General features: G+C 43.3%; 1 protein-coding gene across 1 annotated transcript in view; it reads left to right on the top strand.

Moving 5' to 3' along the window:
* The window catches only part of Vps8 (VPS8 subunit of CORVET complex), a 197,273-nt gene that overhangs the window by 90,089 nt on the left and 85,532 nt on the right, over positions 1–21,652 (top strand). Inside the window, 6 exon segments of the mRNA XM_052157994.1 lie at positions 2,415–2,486; positions 7,489–7,608; positions 8,460–8,516; positions 12,533–12,615; positions 13,588–13,672; positions 14,322–14,420. Coding sequence (XP_052013954.1) covers positions 2,415–2,486; positions 7,489–7,608; positions 8,460–8,516; positions 12,533–12,615; positions 13,588–13,672; positions 14,322–14,420 — 516 coding nt within the window.

Genomic DNA, 21,652 nt, shown 5'->3' with positions numbered 1-21,652 from the left:
CCTTTCAGCAGTCTTACTGTACTTATTTTTCTTTATTTTTCCTTTATTTTTATTAAAATACGTTGTCAGTTAACTTTTGGTTAGCATATTAAGTACGAGGTTCCGTGGGGCGTCACCATACGCACTTCCATTACACTTGCTTTCCGTTTGTCCCTCTCCACCGTGGTCCCCTCTACTTACCCTCCCCCAGCCAGCTCTTCTTCTTTCTCCAGGAAGTCCCCTCACGAGTACCCTCACTCTTCTCTACCTCCCATTTCTCTTCCACCTCTCAGTGACTCTCTTTCTAGTTCCCTGTCCCACAATTGTATCAATAAATACACAGTTGCATGCACATACATGTGCACACAGTTGCATGCACACACACACTGGCACTGCATGTGGAAGAAAGCATGCAGTGTTTGCCCTTCCGAGTGCGTGTCTGGCCTATTTCCTTCACATAATGACTTCCAAATTTATTTTATTTTATTGCTGTATTAAATTGCATTGTATATGTGGTACACATTTTCTTTATCCATTCTTTTGTTGATGGACATCAAAGCTGGCTCATTTCCTGGCTATTGTGAATTGCACAGCTGTAAACCATGATTATTTTTAAAATGCCTATCTCTGAAAATCCTTTTTCTCAATTGTAGAAATAATGAAAATTATTTTACATGACAGTAAACTGTATTTCAGGTATTTCCAAGTACAAGTCTAAATGGGGACTAAGCCTACGGCGGCTTACACTTCCGTCCTGAGGCCGTGGTTCCACGTTTCTCAGTCCTGCGTGGGTCTTTGTGACCTTCATAGGCCCGCAGAGAAGTGATCCAAGGGAGGCGAGAAGATAGTTTGGTTCAGTATGGTTCAAACTTCAAGGGTCTGACCCCAAGTGATTCAAGTGTATTTAAGCACAGTACAATTTGGAGAAAACCCTCCTGATGATAATGAACTCAATCCGACTTGCCCAACAAGGCATATATAAATTTCTGTGAGGAACAAAATAAGCTACATAAAGATCAGATGTGACTACATTGAAAACCTTTGTAATGTACAAGTAACACCTTTGATAGAGCTAGGTTCTGAAGATTGAGTACAGAGATGGGGCAGGAGGAAGATTTAGTGACCTGTTCCCTTCTTCTTCTTTTTTTTCTTTCTTTTCTTTCTTTTTTTTTTTTTTTTTTTTTTTTTTTTTTTTGCTGTTTTCAAGACAGGGTTTCTCTGTAGCCCTGGCTGTCCTGGAACTTACTCTGTAGACCAGGCTGGCGTTGAACTCAGAAATCTGCCTGCCTCTGCCTCCCAACTGCTGGGATTAAAGGCGTGTGCCACCACCTCCCGGCTGACCTGTTCCCTTCTAATGTTAGCAAAAAACAATTACATGAAATTTTCCCATAAAGGTTCTGTAGATTGAGAAAAACATTTATGGTAAGGGTCTGGTGTGGGCTCCAGCCACAGATAGAGTAGAGACAACCAGGCTAGACACCATGTCCCTCCCAGGCTTCTGGGCAGACAATAGGTATCACATTCCTTCCCTTGAAAGGTCAATCACGTGTGCTTAACATTGGGGGTTCCCCCGCTGTTTTTCTGTGAGTACAAAGACCTGTGCACTCTCTCCACAGACCCTTGCTTTTGTTCTTGTAACATTGTCTGTCTGTCTTTCTCAAACTCTTTTTGGTTATGTAATAACAGCATATATATCATACTAATTTTAAGCTCTTGGAATGTCATGATATAAATGATATAACTGGGGCTGGAGTAGGCTCAGTGGTTAAGAGCACCTACTGTTTTTGCAGAGGCCTTGAGCTCCATTCCTAACAAGAATATGGCAGCTCATAGCCATCTGTGACTCCGGTTACAGGAAATCTGTCTTTTTCTGGCCCCTGCTGGTACTAGGCAGGCATGTGATAAACACTCACACATGAAATAGAGTCTTAAAAAGAGGAAAAGGGGCCGGAGAGATGGTTCAGTGGTTAAGAGCTTGTATTACTCTTCTAGAGGACCCAAATGTAATTCTCACACCTGTGTCAGGTGGCTCACAACCACCTGTAACTCCAGCTTCAAGGGCTAGTAGCTCTGGCCTCTGAAGGCACCTGTATTCATGGACAACGCCCCCTCCCCATATACATACGTACGTGTGTGTGTGTGTGTGTGTGTGTGTGTGTGTGTGTGTGTTGGGGGTGGGGATGACATTTGGAATGCATATTTTCTCTACAAAATATATCTGAAATGAGGAATATTACTAGATAATATTCCTTAAAAAATAGAATATGGAAATTTGTCATTTTATTTCACAAATGCTTTAATGATCATCTTGGTGTTATTTTATAAAAGGAAATAAATTCAGTTGTTTCCTGCTAAAAACAGGGAGATTTAGTAATTTGTTTCCTCCTAAAATTAGCAAATAACAGTTACTTAAGGTTTTTTTCTTTCTCTTTTAGACCTTTGAAGATTTTAAACATGATAAACAAGCTGTGGAATACCAGCAGCGCATTGTGGATATTTTATTGAAAGTAAGTGTTCAAAGAGTGCATTTCTTTCTATTGATGGTGCTATATTAAGCTAATTGAAAATTTTAATAGTAGGATTTGAGATAACCTGTTTAATGGAGCCATGTGTTGCAGCACTAGTATTGTATTATGGGGTTTGGTCCTCAAGAGGTGAGTGAAATATTAACAATCAAGAAGGCTTACTGTGTCCTAGAGTAGGCTGGGTGCTAGGATACAGGCTGCGCGCCTTGAGAAGTGCTCAATGTAATAACTGCTTTATTAGTATGACTGTGTGCAATAATAGAGTCAGCTTTAAGAAGTAATTTGTGCCAGCAATCTCTCTCGGTTACCATGGCAGTGCCATGTTCTGCTGTGGCATTGGGATGATGGGTGACACTTAAAGATGATTTGAGGACTGTCCCAACCCAGCTTCAGAGTCAGCAAAGACCTATTTTAGGATCCACGCTGTTGCTGCGCGTGTGCAGAGCAGGCGGGCCTGTCTTCTGTGTCGGCACAGCTCTTCAGAGGGTGTCAGTTGCCACTCCTCATCAGTCCATGAAATGGAGGCTACTTCTTTCTAGATTCTTTGGTCAAAGAGCCAGAATGAAAATGTCCTCTAGTTATATATAGCAGAAGCACATTGCATCTGTAATATTCTTTGTAATATGCAGAGCGTGTGCACAGTACACATATCATCTGAGCTCAGCTATTTATGAGCCTTGTGAGATAAGAGGTGATGACTGTGAAATTAGAATCTTCAAATTCTCAAATAAAACCAGTTAGATCCAGGTAGTTAATATAAAGAATTCTACCTCAATTCCCAGATAGTCTACTTATTTGTAAATAGCCCTTTGTCTATCCGGTATTTTTCTGTAGCCCTCTGCTAGGTCAATTAGAATTAAATTATCCTGTGAGAAAACTCACAATGGAGTCGTTTAACTATGATGGGAATGTGTGGGTCTTTCTTCAGATGGAGGTAGGCAACCTGATGGGGCAGACTCAGACCCCCAGGCACTGCACTGGCTTTGTTCCTGTTATTAGCACAGGGTTTCTGATGGTTCAGTGTGGCTGCTCAGAGCCAGCTGTTACTCTGCAGCTAGCAAGCCCACGTCAAAGACACGGAAGGACATGTGTCTTTAAGGAAATGTCTTTGAAGTCGTATACTATAAAGCTGCTTATAATATCACGTTATCCGGAACCTTGGAAGCCTCGAAGAAACTGAAGCATTCTGGGTTACCATATGCTCAGCTAAAAATTAGAAGTTATGTTTATCAGTTGGGAGGGAAGAACAGATACTTGAGTGTATGTTAGTGCAATTTTACCATAAGACAGACCCAGGGACTTTATACAGAAAAGAGGTTTATTTAGCTTACAGTATTGGAAACTGAAAGCTCAAAATTGGGTAGTCTCACCTGATTGGCTTCCAGTAAATCACCTCTTGGCTTTGTCTTGATGTGGTGGATGGCATCATGGTATCAGTGAGTGAGTGAGTGAGAGAGAGAGAGAGACAGAGAGGTCCTATACAGGGATCAGGCATACGCTTTTAGGACAGCCCAGCATTAGTCTCATCAGTGATGTCTGAGGGCATACAGCTTCTTCCAACTAGACCCGTATTCCACCCTTTTCACAGAAGCCAGGCTTCCAGCTCATGCACCTTTGGGGAACAAACCACATCGGGAACTATAGCCTAGCTTAGTGCGCTTTGATGCCGTATCCATCAGCGGTGCAATGCGACATCTAAGATCCTCTCTCTACTGCACAGGCCCTGGCTGCTCTGTATCGGATTCCTTTCCCCACCCCCCTCCTCCACACACACACTGTTCTACATTCCCTTCTCCCATGTGTCATCATCATGACTTATATTCTTCCAGCCAGTCAAGCCTCTTTCCTCCTTTCTCTGTTAGATTGTTGACTGACTTCTACATCCTCCTACAAGCTTCTAGGTGGCTTAGAGCCTTTGTATTTTCTTTCTTTTCTTTTTTTTTTCTTTCTTTATTTCTTTCTTTCTTTTTTGGTTTTTTGGATTTGGATTTTTTGAGACAGGGTTTCTCTGTATAGCCCTGGCTGTCCTGGAACTCACTCTGTAGACCAGGCTGGCCTTGAACTCAGAAATCTGCCTGCCTCTGCCTCTCAAGTGCTGGGATTACAGGTATGCACCACCATCGCCCGGCCGAGCCTTTGTATTTTCAAGGTACTTTGATCTGAGCTTACACATTGTATTAGGTATGTATACAGATTTCCTGTCTCTACTTGAGCTTTGTGAAGGTAGAAACTGAGGATTATTACCCGTGGCATTTTATATCAATTTTATTATGTTATATTGTATTTACTATAGCCACCGAGTCCCATTGTTGTAGTGTGCCCAGTGTGTGTGCTCTACAATACCTGAAATCTAGTAGGTGTTTAAGAATCATTTATACATTAGTCAAGCCGGGATTTTAATTCAAATCCATTCTAGTCTGGAAGGATGATCCAGATGCTGAGACTGGAGCTCTGTAACCCCCCAGGACTGTCAGCAGGTTCTGTTCTTTCCTGTTGTTACAGTCATAGCACCTCAGACCATGATGAGACCATAGAGGTCCCCACTTTCTGGTGACAGGCTGTATTGAGGTGTACTTTAGCGGGAGTATTGAGAGTAGAATGGCAGGCTTGGTGGATGGCTTGTTAGGTGCTGCACGGTTGCACACAGACAAAACAACTCAGACTAAGTGATACCCAGGACATTTGTAATCATGGCCTTTGTCATATTTTGGAGGAAAACATGGAGATACTGTAGGATAGAATCAGACATTTACTGAGTAGGCAAAAGGTTAGTTGTGAACTGGAGCTGCTTTTGTAAAGGTGTGTGTAAGGTTAGAGGGTGTGCAGTTTCACAGAGCAGAAGGAAGGGATGTAGCTCAGAGGAGCACTAGATGGGCCCTGAGATTGGAATCCTAGAAAGGGACCTTGGACACCAAGCAGGGCAGAGACTGAACCATGGAAAGCTCTCTGAAGATCATGCGCTAGAACGAAAATTCTCTGAAGATCATGCGCTAGAACGAAAGCTCTCTGAAGATCATGCACTAGAACGAAAGCTCTCTGAAGATCATGCGCTAGAACGTGTCATGTGTGCAGGGAGCTGGCTGGCAACTTAGATGTACAGGGAGCACAGAATGGAAGTGTCGCTCAAGGCTGCATCTCTTGGTAAGATAACTTGGCAATGACAGTACATGTAACAAGTGCTGACTGTCACAGTAAAGCAGGAGGGCTCCCAAAGCAGGAAGGGCAGACGGGCCCTAGAGACTGTTTTATAGCAGGGGAAGTCTCACACTTTAAGTATGTCTCTGAATGGAGGATAAAGGGCGGAACTTGGAAGTCTTACAGTGGATGTGCTGGATTCTAAACTGTCTCTTGTGGTAAATTTACCCTGGTTAATTCAACACGACAGCCCTCGACAGTGTGCAGTCTTCACCACAAATATCTGCGTTCTTTCTTTGTTAATGGCAGGATTCTCCAGCTACTGACGATGTGCAGAATGTGTCTGTCACATTTTCCATATGTAGGAAACTTGTGCGGCCGCTCTCCGCTTCCGCTTTTATCACTGCTGCAGTCAGGACCCCGTCCTTGGTCCCACGTGGTCCCTCACACACTGGTGTCCTGACACTGTCTGCCTGTGATCCCATACTGTATGCAGGATCATTTCTCCACGTGCAGTCCTGATCACGATCCACTCTCTGGCTCAACCCCTCTGCTCAGCCCGCAGTCTGTGTCATGTGTTCCAGATTTCTGAAGCTGCCGACTGATTAATCCTCCTCCTTCTGCATTCCAGTAGAACTTAGGGTCTCCCTGGCAGGCTCCAGTCCTCACACACCCTTTGCTCTCGCTTCTCTTGCTTGATGTTCCCATGGCAAAGGTTCCATGTAAGACCTCAGGCTCAGTTTAGAAGCTGTTTCTTGTTTTCTCACATGTTACTTCTGTAGCAGTGAATCTAAGGTGCTTTTCTGTTGTGGGTTTGTTTGTAAACATTAAGCTTCTGTGATGTTTTTGTGCCTTTATAATGATGTGATCTGATCACACGTTTTAGGATGTTTATCTGACTCACTTTCTTCTTAGTTCATGATTCCAAGTGTCACTGCTCAGTCTTCTCCCTTGAGGCCAGGGAACGATGGCGCCATGGTGGGCAGGTCTTCCACCTCAAGTAATATGATCAAGATAATCCTTCACAGGCAGGCCCAGAGGTCTGTGTTGTGATCATAAAAAGAGAAAGAGGTTTAGAGAATATGGTATACAGCGGTGTGGGGAAGGGGGTGCCCCAGTGGGCATCTCTTCCCCCGAGGGACCAGACACACACAGACATGGTATAGAGTAGAGTTTATACAGGGCAGAGGATGGGAGTTAATGGGGTAGTGGAGGTAGAGAAAGGCAGAGAGTGAGAGAGTAGAGAAGTAGAGGCCAGCTATGACCATGTGAAGAGAGGGAGGAGGGGAGAAGAGCCCAAGAGGGGCAGAGAGGTGAGAGTAAAAGGTAAGAGAGAGAGGATGGGCCCAGCACCCTCTTTTATAGTCCAGGCCTACCTGGTTGTTGCCAGGCAACCGTGGAGAGGGGCATACCTGGCTGTTGACAGGTAATTGTGGGGTAGAGCTTAGACAGAATCCTAACAGTCTGTCTCCCAGGTGATTCTAGCTAGATTCTGTCAAGTTGACAATCTATGCTTACCATCACAATTCCCCGAAAGGCACCTGTCATAGCATCATATATGTGGAGGGGACTTAGGACATGAGAAAAAGTTAAACCAGAGGAAAGGCTGTGACTGGAAACCTGTTGTGTGTGGTTGTAAAAGTCCATTCACAAGCCACCAACTCCAGAGCTGTCTACAAATTCCACAGAAAGCGGCCACCCCATGAAAGCGGTTCTGAGTGACGTCCTTCTGGGATTTCTTCACTGTCAGGTCACTTGACTTTTAAGCTCAACATAGCATTCTTTTTTCCTTATTGATAGGTGTGCATACCAGATAGAGTATTGCTAACCAGTTTCTTTTGCTCACCAGGTCATGGTGGAGAATTCAGACTTTACCCCATCACAAGTGGGGTGTCTCTTTACGTTCCTCGCTCGGCAGCTGGCGAAGCCTGACAATACCTTGTTTGTGAACAGAACCCTCTTTGATCAAGTAAGTGACGTTTCAGTGAGACCCGGAGCTGCTTTCTTCTATTCTCTGTTCATAGACAAGACAGACTGCTGGGATCTGCGATCAAGCTTGGGATCTAAGTGGGGATGTATGTTTTAATGATGTGTTCTAGGTTATGGGAGTTTTGCCCAATGCCTAGCATTATGGGGGCGGGGCTATTAATAGTCTATCTTAATAGTTATTTGGTTACTCCAAGTTGTTTAGAATTTCTTGCTCCTTAATTTTTTAACTTAAGAATCTCTCTTGGTTGACTGGAGAAGAAGCTGCTTTGAGAACTCTTGTGTCTGCTTATAAATCACTTTCCTCCAGGCATTTCCCAGTCGCAGTCAGAACAGCTCCTCCATGTCCACAGGGAGTGTGAAAACCACCTCTGTCTAGAGAAGCCAGGGGTAATAAGGCTATGTACTGAGCACTTCTGCCACCCAGCAAAACCTCATGTGCATTCACTAAAGTTTCCAGAAGTTCTGAAATCAGTCCATTTACCCTCATATTTTCAGAGAAATCACAGAAAGTTTAAATAGCTCATCTAAAGCCAGGCTTAGGGTAATTTTTTCTTTTCTAACAGAAATCTTATTATGTGTAGGATAGGATTTAGATTCAGATGTCCTGACTGAAGCCCATGCCTGCTGACCATGGCATTAAGGAAGTGCTCCCAGTTACGTTTCTCAACAGTAAAGAAATCTGAATAGGACGCAAGCTAAATACAGGCGTCCTTGAAGCCTGCTGCACACAGTAGACCATCAGCTGGACAGCACTGTCCTGCAAGTATTTGTTACAAGTGAGTAAGAATAAACTGCTGACACTGGATAACCGTTGGTGTTCCCTCTGGCCAGGTCCTCGAGTTCCTCTGTAGCCCTGATGATGACTCCCGCCACTCTGAAAGACAGCAGGTATGGACACTAGAACTCTGTGCTAAAGATTGGGATAAGGTCTGCTTTAGTTACTTTTGCTGTTGCTGTGATAAGATATCCCAACAAAGGCACTTTAAGGGAGAAAGCGTTTATTTTAATTCACTTGTAGTCCATCATGACTGAGAAGTTTACTCCACATGGGCTTGAGGCAGCTGGTCATGTGGACACGCCCTCGGGAAGCAGAGAAGGAAGGACTGGCACTCAGTGGTTAGCTTTGTCCTTGAATGCAGCCCAGGCCTAAAGAAGAGAGAATGGCGCAGGCCTCCTTCAGGGTGACTCTTGCCACTCAGTAAACACAATCAAGACTAGCATCACAGGCATGGGCAGAGCTAACGTAATCAAGGTACCCCTCTCGGGATGTGCCTGGAGGCACTGCCCAGATGACTCCAGAGTGCTCCAGTACTCCCCGACAATGGCGGGAAGCCAGAAGGGGCTCTACTGAGCCAGCTTCACTACCTGTAGGGAGATGATTTGGACAAACTATCTCGACCTGCAGGTAGGGGCAGTTGGGAAAGTGTGGAGACGGGAACGTGTGTACAGAGCTTAGTCACTGGTGTCCAGTCTGAGTGGAGCGGCTGCACCGAGCATGCTCTGTCCTCATCGTGTCTGTCTGTCAGTGTCTGTCATGGTGCTCCAGCTCACTGCTCTGCCCCAGAGCCACAGACTACAGGAGCCCGAGTGTGGGCACACTCCCCCTGGGAGGCATCCTACTGCACGGAGGGCTCCATTCTGCAGACTGGAATCCACCTGTCCCCCACCCACCCCCAGTTAGAACTGGGATTGGACCTGGCTCCCACTCTGTCCCCTCATGCCACTTCCATGAGACGTGCTTTAAAAGCTTTTACGCTGAAATTCTGGGCACCAAGTCAACCCACTTAAGATGGATACCCATAGTTGTGACTGCTGAGTTGGCTTTCCTGGGGGCCCTGCACAGCTCAGACTTGGATGAAGAGCTGGCAGCACTGAAGCCGTTAGCTGCTCTGCTGTGGCCCAGTGACTGCGTCAGACAGCGTAGAGAACAGGTGAGCACTTCGGGTTTTGGTTTAGCTTCTCTGAGAACAAGTGAGAACAAGTTTGTCTATAGTAGTGAAGGTGGATCACGGTGTGCACTCTCTCTTAGTGTACAAACCTTCGAAGGTGAACTAACGCAGTGAGATTGCTTTCCAGGATATGGATTTAGTGTATAGACGTGGCCACGTCTGAGCACTGAATGCAGACTGACTGCAGCACCTCATCCACATTAATTGCAAAGGTGCCCATTCAGATGGTGCCCCTCCTCAGTTTTTAAAGTAGTGAAAACCGATGAGATGAGTTGTTCAAGGTCACAATTCAATTGGCACTTGGTGACTTCCTTCCCTGCTGGCCCAGCACTCCCGGCACTGCTTGTCACATATCAGATTTGCTTTACGCAGTATTTCTTAGTATTTCCCAGTGCTGTGCTCATAGGCAGTAATGAGCTTCCCAAGTATAGTTTCTGATAGGATTGTTGCCATTTATGTAAATTTATGTAAATAGATAAAGTGCAAGTAAAACACATCAGAACTTTACTCTTTCATCAATGGAGTGACTGCTTTGCCCAGTCAGGTAACAGGTTGTTTTTATTACTTTTTTTTAGTTAGCACGTAAGATAACAGGTTTCACCTTGACATTTTCATACATATGCATGGTACTGTGTACCCACACATCCACATCACCCCCAACACAGCCCTAACCCATTACCTTCTCTTGTCACTCCTTATAGGTAACACTTTTGAATAATAACAGTAATAATAAACTGTTTCCCTTTCCCATTACACTGTAACGCCAACAGGAAGATACTGTGTGTGAGGTGAGCTACACATGTCAGAGGACAGGTTTCAGGAGGCAGGTCTCTCCTTCCGCCATGTCGGACCCAGGGATTGAACTCAAGTGGGCAAGCTTGGGCCAAGCTGCTTTACCTACATGCTGGCCCAGACATTCAGACTTTAAGCTTAACAGCTTTATTTATATTTTCTCCACTTTCTTTGTCAGGGACTGACAAGCTATTGCTGTCAAGAAACCAAAAGTAAACATTTTAGGTTGTGTAGGCCACAAATACTTCTGCCTTGTTTTCTTCATTTGCTTGTTTTTACAACCCTTCAAAAAGTAAGATTTTAAATAGCATTTTGATGCTCTGTAGGAATCGTACGATGGCTTACTTAATCTTCTGCTGTGTTGTCAGTAAATGCAGAGCTGGGAGAGGCCTGGGTGCACACCTGTGTGCAGCCTCCACTGTCCAGATGCAGCTGCAGCAGGCTTAAACAGCCCCAAGAGCAGACAGAGTAGCAAAGACGACAGTAATAGCAAATGATGATTTTTGAGTTTCATTATTGTTGTTTTGAATGAATATAGTTATAAATTAGTTTAATTTTTAATAATACTGAATAACTTGCTTACAAAAATCCCTGGGGATGACAGTCGGGCTGAGTTGGTAAGACTGGCTTCCACGGGTTCCATTATTTTACTCCAAACTGACACAGTAAGTAAGCTTTATTCTGCTATTATTGTATGTGACAGTTCATTCCAGTGCTCCAAATGGATTAAATTTGAGCCTTGAATGAAAAATTTGGATCAGTTTTGTTCAACATCAAAATAATAAACAAAATGTTCTTGCTGAAGGTCCCTTGCCTCTGACAGGGCCCTGTTCCTCAGGATCCTGAGCTCCCTCCGCAAGCCTGAGGCCTAGCTGCACTGTTATCCAATATTTTTTGGCTTTTTTTGGTTTGTTTTTGTGTTTGAGATGAGGTTTTGCTCTGTTGCCCAGCCTAGCCTAGAATTTATGATCTCCTGCCTCAGCATCCTGAATGCACCATGATACCTGGATTAAAACGTCCCCTCTTGTCCCAGGCTGGCCTTGAACTCATTATGTAGCTGAGCATGACCTTGAATCCCTGATCTTTCTGAATTTGAGGACTGTAGGCAAGTGATACCTTGCCTAGTTTTATGCACTGCTGAGAGTTTAATGACCGCTAGGCAAGCCCCCTACCCACAGCCCTGGAGTGCACCATTTTAAGTCTAAGTCCAGTGGCATGAACTCCACTCCACAGGCTTCCAAAGTGGAGCAGCAGTTCCATGTTCTCCCACGTCCAGCTCCCGGGCACAGCCTTTATGTCTTGTGTTCTGGCTCCTCGTTTAAGTTTAGCATACAGTGTTTGTTGCCCATCTGTTTGGGCTTGATTTCATTAGCATAGAATCTCATCTTGTACCACACATCCAAACTTTCTTTATGTTTTGAAACCAAATAGTATTAATTCATGTGTGTGTGTGTCACCCTGTTTGTCTGTTCATCCTTGATAGACATTTGAATTGTACCTACCTTTGTATGTTTTGAGAGTTGCTCTCTCTCTCTCTCTCTCTCTCTCTCTCTCTCTCTCTCTCTCTCTCTCTCTCACACACACACACACACACACACACACCTCTGTTTAATTAAAATAATTAGTGTATAAAGCTGGGCACTGTCTGTGGAATAGATTTTTAAAAAAAACCATAAAGCATAAAAGTACCAGACCAAAACTAACTGCTTAGGGCCAGGAAGATGGCACAGTGGGTCAGAGAACCGGGCACTTGTGCATCAAGCACCCGTGCAGAGGACCCTAGCACCCCTGTGGTGCTTGTGGCTCCACATCTGTGACTCCTCTCCCAGGACATCCAATGTCCTCTTATGTCATCTGCAGTCTCCAGGCGTGCACGCATGGTGCACGAGCATGTAGGCACAACACGAATACATACAACATGCAAATAAATAAGCAACTTGTTAGAAAGGCATTAGGAGCTAGTGGGTGTGGGGGACTGTTCCTGAAAACCCTGTGACAGACCTTTCCTGTTTGAAGAGCAGGGTCACCATATGGCACTGCATGCAGTCAAATGTCACCAAGTGGTAAGACAAGGAAAGAGGTCATGGGCTGCGTGGCTGCGTGGACTCTTAGAGAGCTAGTACACAATTCTCAGTGTTTTTACTCATTTGTTTAAATCTTCAGGTCCTTTTAGAATTGCTGCAGGCTGGAGGCATAGTTCAATTTGAAGAGAGTCGGCTCATCCGCATGGCAGAAAAGGCAGAATTGTGAGCTGTTTTGAAGCTGTATATTAATTTTCCCTACTTCTGTTATTCTTTAACATGAAACCTAGTCTATTTTGCATCTCTGTTATTTTAACTAAGAAAGTGAATATCAATAACAGTAACAAAAACTAGCTTAGGAGAGTAGAATCTTTTGTTTTTGTTTTGTTTTTGGCTTTCACGTGCACTCTGAAAATTAGCAAAATTTACAGAATTGTATAGCGTAAGTTAAAAGTGTATTTGTTTTACACCTGAAAGTGAAGAAGCAGTCTTCTCGGGCTTTGCCTTATTTCTGCAGGTATCTGTTTACTTTGGGTGTTTTGAGGCAGGTTCTCACTGTGCAGCCTCAGGCTGTGCTGGAATGTGTGCCCCGTGTGACTTGCGTTTGTCATATTGCTGTCTCTGCCAACCCAGTGCTGGACCCATAGACATGCCCAGCTCTAATTTAATGTGTGTGGTGTTTGTTAGAGTGTGACACTTATGCTCAGTAGGAATGACATAACAGTTAGCATTGTGCAGAAGGTACAATGTGCCAACACTTATTCACCTTGTTTGATGTATTTAGTTTTCAACAAAGAAACTTAATATATAGATTTTTGCAAACTACTGATACCTAGCACCAGCTATTTCGTAGTTGTCTCTTTAAGACTTTTGTAAGCATAACTTTCAGCAGCATCTTCAGTCAGTGGGAGAGAGGCAGGCTCTCCTCTCTCACAGATAGGTAACACAGGTCAACTATTTTACCTAAAATGCCTGCAACCAGATTCTGGAGGGTTTGTAGTGTTTAGACATTTGCCTTACTGTGTTCCTGATGTGAGATTCCAGGACTGAGGCAGCATGGATTAGAATCCTTAGACCTGTGTTTATCACTGGAGACAGCACTTTCCCCTTTTCACATGTTTAAATTAAGTTCCAAGTTGTAGAAGTGCATTGCCACGGGCCTGTTTGACAGCTGAAGTTTGTCCTCTCACATTACAGCTATCAAATCTGTGAATTTATGTATGAGCGAGAACACCAGTATGACAAGATCATTGACTGCTACCTGCACGACCCATTGAGAGAGGTCAGCTTAAAGCCTGCTTCACCCCCTTTTCTACCCCGCCTTTCCCCAGCTGTGTTCACTTAGCTATAAGTAAGAGTCTATATTGCTAATTAAATTGAACTTCCTGAAGTTTGAGTGTATAACCCAGTGATAGACACTGGTAGGAACCAGATGTAGGCAAGAGGGCTGGCTGGGTATGGTTCTGGGGGGTAACAAGGGACTGAGTTAGAGACTCAGAGACTGGGGTGAAACTGGCCTTTGGCATTAGAGAAGCCGCTCAAAGATGAACTCTAAGATAGAGAGGGGTGCATGGGGAGGAGTGGATATGAGTCCCGAATCCTCAGGGAGCTGAATGGAGCTCGCACGGATGGGGTGAGAGTCAGTGCAGAGCGGGGGAGCACGGCTGACAGGGGCAGAAGGGACTGGGATGGAATTGGGAATGTGGGCCCAGGGTTAGCAGACTGAGATCAAGTCTAAGTGGAATAGACTTCTAAGAGTCTACCTGTGCTGTAAGGACTTACTTTTCCTCTAATGCCAGTTTCCATGAACTATCTCCAAATCCAAGTGGATTTTCATCTCCTAATAGATGATGTTTATGGAGACTGGAACACATAGCAGCCATCACTGAATTCTGCTTGGGTGAAGGGATGACTTGTCTTGTGCTCCACAGGAAGAAGTCTTCAATTATATCCACAACATCTTATCTATTCCTGGCCATAGTCCTGAGGAGAAGCAGTCTGTGTGGCAGAAAGCAATGGACCATATGGAGGTACAGATTCCATGTCCTTAGAAATAATTTTGGACAGTTGCATGTCTGTATAATGAATTTTAGTCATTTTGTGTCTCTTTCTCCTCCCATTGTCCTCCTTCTCTTACTAGAACCCTTCCTCTCAAGCTCTTCCTCCTCCTTTCATGTCTTCTTCCTGTGTGTCCAGGTGTGGGCTGGAGGTTATTTACTGGAGCAATAACTGTACCACTGCAGACACTAACACCCCTCCCCCACCACCACAGCGGCCCATCATCTCTAGGGGGTGGAGCCTCATGGGCCCCTCCTCCCAGCATGAAATGAAGGAGGGCTCAGTGTTGTACAGATAGCCTCAGCTGCAGGGACTGCATGAGTGCATCCTCTGGGTTCCTGAGCCATGGAGGGGTGGTTGGTCTAGCACCCGGTGTAGGACCCGGCGTGCCTGTGCCTGTACTGCTTGTTCTCAGCACTGCTGTCAGCTGTGGGTGAGCTCTGCCTGCTGCAGGAAGAAGATTTACTAGTGACTGGTGAATCAACACTCTCTCTACGGCCCTGCCAGAGCTGCGACTGACGGACACATTCCCCACCTCAGTGGCAACTGGGCTCATCAGTCCTTTATTTTTATATTTTTTGTTTTTTATTTTTTATTAAAAAGGGAAGTAAAAACACTTTATGATAAAATTAAAGATTTACATAGAAAAGATTTCAGATAAAATAGAAGAGATACATAGAAAAATATTTTAAAGTTAACATTTTCATGGAAAATTAAAGAGTAAAGTGGTAGCCATGTAAAACATTGCTAAATTAATTGAAATATGAAATAGAAACATTTTATGATAGAATTGAAGATTTACATGGAAAATATTTCTTTTTTCATCTTTTCTCAAGTATTTTATTACAGCAATGAAGTAGTAATTAATATACCTGGTAACTTTTGAGGAGAGGGCTTCTATCCATTGGTCCAGACACAGGGAGGAGTTGCTGGGATGAAGGAACTTTGGTACAAGGGACCAAACAAAGTGGTGGCCAAGTCTCTACCCCACGCCATATGTTTACTCCTGGTCCCTATCGAGGCTTCTCTGCCTCATTCCTATCTTCCTGTTCACCATAGACTCTTCCTGCACGCACCACAGGGGTGACTCAGCCTCTCTGAGAGGAAAGCCTGAGCTTCCCCAGCTGACGCCTTTGTGATTTTCCTAGCCAGTCCTCCTTCCTGCTCAGAAAATGTGTGTATGGAAAATATTTCTGATAAAATTGTAGAAAAATTTTAGGTGTTAAAAATTTTAAACATGTTAGAATTGAAGATTATCATGGAAAATTTTATAGAAATGTAATTAATAGTACGCATAAAAGTATTCCTAAGTTGATTGAAAGTGGAATTATAAACATTTTCTGATAAACTTGAAGATTTACATGGAAAATATTTCTGGTAAAATTGAAGAAAGAAAAATAAAAACGTGTTAAAATTAAAGATTATAATGGAAATTATACAATGATAGGCATAAAGATAATTCTAAGTTGATTGAAGGTAGAATTATAAGCATTTTCAAATAAAACTGAAGATTTACATGGAAAATATTCCTGGTAAAATTCAAGAAATATATAGAAAAACACATTAAAATGGGCTATTTCATGGAAAAATTTACATATAAATTGGTAGATATTTTAAATTAATTGAAATTTCTTTCTAAATTAATTGAAGGTGGAATTAAAAGCATTTATGGTAAAAAAGATTTACTTTGAAAACATTTCTGATAAAATAGAGGAAATATATAGAAAGACATTAAAATTGAAGATTATCATGAAAAATAATGCAGATAAAATGGTAAACACAAAAACATTACTAAATTAATTAAAAGGGGAATTGCAAACATTTTCTGATAAAATTGAAGATTTACATGAGAAATATTTCTGTTAGTCTATGTCTCTTTATTGGGGAGTTGAGTCCATTGTTAAGAGATATTGAGGAATAGTGATTCCTGTTGTTTTTGATGTTATTTATGTTTGTATAGGTATCTTCTTTTGGGTTTGTTGGAAGAAGATTACTTTCTTGCTTTTTTTATGGTATAGTTTCCCTCCTTGTGTTGGCATTTTCTATCTATTATCCTTTGTAGGGCTGGATTTGTGAACAGATATTGGTAAATTTGGTTTTATCATGGAATATCTTGGTTTCTCCATCTATGATGATTGAGAGTTTTGCTGGGTATAGTAACCTGGGCTGGCATTTGTGTTCTCTTAGGGTCTGTATGAGCTCTGCCCAGGATCTTCTAGCTTTCATCGTCTCTGGTGAGAAGTCTAGTGTGATTCTGACAGGTCTGCCTTTATAAGTTACTTGCCCCTTTTCCCTTACTGCTTTTAATATTCTTTCTTTGTTTAGTGAATTTGGTGTTTTGATTATTATGTGCTGGGAGGAGTTTCTGTTCTGGTCCAGTCTGTTTGGAGTTTTGTAGGCTTCTTGTACGTTTGTGGGCATTTCTTTCTCTGGGTTAGGGAAGTTTTCTTCTATAATTTTGTTGAAGATATTCACTGGCCCTTTAAGATGTAAATCCTTGCTCTGGTCTATACCTATAATCCTTAGGTTTGGTCTTCTCATTGTGTCCTAAGTTCCTGGATGTTTTGGGTTACCAGCTTTATGCATTTTGCATTTTCTTTGACTGTTGAGTCACTGTTTTCTGTGGTATCTTCAGCACCTGAGGTTCTTTCTTCTATCTGTTGTTGATGCTTGCATCTATGACTCCTGAATTCTTTCCAAGGTTTTCTATCTCCAGAGATGTCTCACTTTGTGATTTCTTTATTGTTTCTACTTCCACTTTTAGATCCTGGATGGTTTTGTTCAGTTCCTTCACTTGATTGTTTGTGCTTTCCTATAATTCTTTAAAGGATTTTTGTGTTTCTTCTTTAAGGGCTTCTGCCTGTTGACCCATGATATCCTGTATTTCTTTAAGGGATTTTTGTGTTTCCACTTTAAGGGCTTTGACCTGTTGGCCAATGTTCCCTTGTATTTCTTTAAGGGAGCTATTTAAGTCTTTCTTGAAGCCCTCTATCAGCATCATGAGATACGATTTTAAATCCAACTCTTGCTTTTCTCGTGTATTGGGGTATCCAGGACTTGCTGTGGTGGGAGAACTGGGTTCTGATGTTGCCATGTGGCCTTGGTTTCTGTTGGTAGGGTTCTTGTGCTTGCCTTTTGCCATCTGGTTATCTCTGGTGCTAGTTGGTATTGTTGTCTCTGGCTGGAGTTTGTTCCTCCTGTGGGCCTGAAAGCCTGTGTCCTTACTACTCTGAGCTCAGAAGTGAAAGCACTGCTGAGAGATCTCTCTCTCCTGGCGGGTTGTGCACAGGGGGCTGTGGAGTCTCCTGGTTCCCTGGTGCCAATGGTGCCAGAAAGGCCCTATCAAACCTTTAAACCATTACCATTTGAATGGCTATTCTCCAGGTTAACCTTTGCTAAGTATGCAGCAGCAGATGTTACAGGAATTTCCCTCAACTCTCGTGAATTCAGCAAGATAATATTAAGAGAGAACATTAAGCTCTGTTAAAACAAATGCCAAGCTGGGGTAGCTCAGGTGATAAACGGCTGGTTATTTGATGTGACTTCTGAATACCCATCCACCTGCACTGATGCGTGTGTGTGCGTACACACACACACACACACACATCTCTCTTAAAAAGAGAAAAATGTACTTACAAAGGCTGGCGTGTTTGGCCCCTGAGGAAGAGGACGCCCTAACATCTGGAGTCTACCATTTTGCTGCATCTTTTGCTCTGGCTAACACCATCCTCTCTCTGACTAGGCGTAGGATGCCCTTCTCTGTAGCTGTTCAGAATTGGTTCAGCTACTTTATTCCTTTTTTAAATTCATTCAAGGCCTTATTGATCTCATAGCTATGGTTAGAATAATCTGTTCTGCTGGTTAGTTATGACCATAGTTATAGTTATAACATAACATATAGTTATAACTAACATAGTTAGTTATAACATAGCATATGGTTATGCTATGTTAGAACAGTTATGGTCTGCTGGTTAGAATAGTCTGTTATCCCAAGGTAAAGACAGCTTATAAGGGCCAGAGCCTCTTGTCCTACCTCCACAGACCAAGAGTAAAATAAGAGTTGTCTTGTAGCCCCTCCTCCAGCTCCCCAACTCCTCTTAAAGCAAGGACATCATTGCACTGTTTCCTGGAGGGAGAAAATATTTTTATATTTAGAAAGGCCATGTGTCTGAACGGCCCCTCAGGGGAAACATCTGGTGGAAGGCTGGTCCTCGGTCCCTGGGGATGTATGGTCTCAGAGATGGTCACACCATCACATGTGAGGTTGAGAACATGGTGTAGATTACTAAATCAAACCAGATTCCTGCTGACACCACCAATGTGTCTCTGGGGGAAAACCCAGGGAGACCTTCCAGTGATTTCTTTTCTTTTTCCACATTCTCTTTGAGTCTCCATAGTATATCTTGGCTCTTCTTCATGTGAACTCCTCTGCATCATGCAGTGTTCCGGGTGCACATGGAGTCCAGAAGTCTGAATGAGGTCATGTCTATTTGCTGAGTATGGAATGTGCTTACTAGGTCAGTGAGCAGAGGGACTCCCTGTGGAAATGGAAAGGAGGAAGCTTCCGCCGTACAGTCGTTCCTCGTGGCTGACTGTGCCTCCCGCACAGCTGTACTTTTTTTTTTTTAACCTTAGGCTTTAAAGCCACGCAGGTAAAGTTACAGAGCTTTTCAGTGCTGGAGAGATGGCTCACTGGCTAAGACGCTGCTGCTCTCCAAGAGGACCCTGGTTTGGCTCCAGCACTGCTGGCTGCTCACACCTGTGTAATTGCAGCTCCAGGGGACTAAGCCTTTGCCATCCATGCACACATATGGCATCCACTCACAGATGCAGAAGTAAGAATAAACCATTAAAATATATATGGAATTTTTGTTGAATAACTTCCGTGTCTTCAGTAGTACAATAAACAATAATACAATGAGATTATACTCAGTATAAATTTAGAATCTTGGGGAGTCATCTGAACCTTTTTTTTTTTTTTTTGGCAATCTAATGCAAGTTGTCATTAATTAATACCATTAACTCATGCCTCTTAATACAGTAACATGTATAATATGGAAATTTATGTATGGTTTCAGAGATCCATGTACCCCTAAAAGATTCTTAGAGTGGATCTCTGTTGGACTTAGTGAGAACTGAGTGTCCTAGAGAAGAGATTGTCAGGCATCACACACCTGCAGTACTCAGGCGGGCGGGGTGGGGGGAGGGGCGCTGAGAAAGCCCCCGGAGCTGGAGCCTGGACCCTGCTGCTGACCTGCAAGCCAGGCGCGTCCACCGGTGTGCTGTTCCATCTCCATGGGCCTTTGCTTCCTTTCCAATTTTCCTATAGTTCACCGTGGCATTGAGTTCTTGTCTTAGTCCCTTGTGATCCATCAGACAGAATACAAGAAATAGAAATTGATGGATCCTGTTTTTAATCTAATATGCTAGTCTAGGTTTGTTCCTTGGAGAATTGAGGCCATTAATACTTAGTAATTATTGGAAGGCCTGCATGAATTCTTCCTCGCTTTGTCGTTTCTGCAGTGTGGGGCTCTCCTCCTCACTTTGCTTGTCCACTGTTCTAGTGCAGCTCACTCCCCCAAGGGCTTCAGTGCTGTGTTTCTTTTCCTCTTCCATGTAAAGGGTTCCTTCAGGCGTCTTCTGTAGAGTGACCTGATGCTCATGAATTTGGTTTATGTCTATCGTGAAAATGTTATTTCTCTGTCCTTTGTTCTAGTTAGGTCTCTGTTGCTGTGATAGAACACTGACCAAAGACAACTTGGAGAAGGAAAGGGTTCGTTTGACTTGCAGGCTTTAGTGCATCACTGGGGAGGCTAAGGCAGGAGCTTGAAGCAAGACAGAACCTGCGGAGAAACACTGCTACACTGCGTACTGATCTTCCTCCTCCTCCACTTTTTTTTTATTTTTATTTTTTGTAGAATGCAGACCCACTTCCCCAGGGATGACACCAATCACAGTGTATTGGTCCGTCCTGTACCAATTAGCAGTTAAGAAAATGCCTCATAGACATGCCCAAGGAGCAATCTGACAGGCAGTTCTTGGTTGAGTTCCCCACTTCCTAGGCATCTCAAGTTGACAACCAGGATGAGCTGTCATGAGCTTCACCTGAGCCTTGTCAGCTCGACATACAAACACATCATGGTTAAACAATAACTTTCCTTATTTGGCTTGTTCTCAAGATCTCATGTTAATATTAATACCACAGTGTATAAAACACAATCCCAGCAGTGTGAAAGTCCAAAATTTCACTGAAAGCATCCAGTCCCTCTGCAGCCTCACGCTCCAAGCCTCCATCCCCCAGCCCACGTTGCTTTCAGCACCCTGTCTCCCAGCTCCCTCAGAGCCCATCCAGCTGAGCCCTTGATGGCTTTTCCAGCCCAGAGTTCCAAAACTGTTCACCTTCCTCCCACAAAGTGTGAGGTTTGTCAGTGCAGCAAGCCACACTCTAGCACCAGCCTCTGCTGTAGTTACCTCTGACTGGGCTAAGGAAGGCACTGATGAGAGGCTGCTTAGGAGGAGGAAAGACTTGTCCAGTTCTCTGCACTGTGAAGGTCCTTGATCCACTTAGAGTTGAGCTTAATATAAGGAGATAAGAATGGATTGATTAGTATTCCTCTGCATGTACCCTTTCTATTCTCAAAGGATAAGCAGGCTGAGAAAGAAGTTAGGGAAATGACACCCTTCACAATAGTCACAAACAATATAAAGTATCTTGGTGTGACTCTAACCAAACAAGTGAAAGATCTATATGACAAGAACTTCAGGTCTCTGAAGAAGGAAATTGAAGAAGACCTCAGAAAATGGAAAAATCTTCCATGCTCATGGATTGGCAGGATTAATATAGTTAAAATGGCCATCTTGCCAAAAGCAATCTACAGATTCAATGCAATCCCCATCAAATCCCAACTCAGTTCTTTATAGAGTTAGAAAGAGCAATTCTCAAATTCATCTTGAATAACAAAAAAACCCAGGATAGCTAAAACTATTCTCAACAGTAAATGAACTTCTGGGGGAATAGGTATATCAGACCTCAAGCAGTACTACAGAGCAATAGTGTTAAAAACTGCATGGTATTGGTACAGTGACAGACAGGCGGATCAATGGAATAGGATTGAAGACCCAGAAATGAACCCACACACCTATGGTCACTTGATCTTTGACAAAGGAGCTAAAACCATCCAGTGGGGAAAAGACAGCCTCTTCA

Source organism: Apodemus sylvaticus, chromosome 15, assembly GCF_947179515.1.
Source record: "Apodemus sylvaticus chromosome 15, mApoSyl1.1, whole genome shotgun sequence".
Taxonomy (NCBI): Eukaryota; Metazoa; Chordata; class Mammalia; order Rodentia; family Muridae; genus Apodemus; species Apodemus sylvaticus.
Note: the sequence above shows the minus strand (reverse complement) of the source record. Positions and strands in the feature narration are given on the sequence as shown.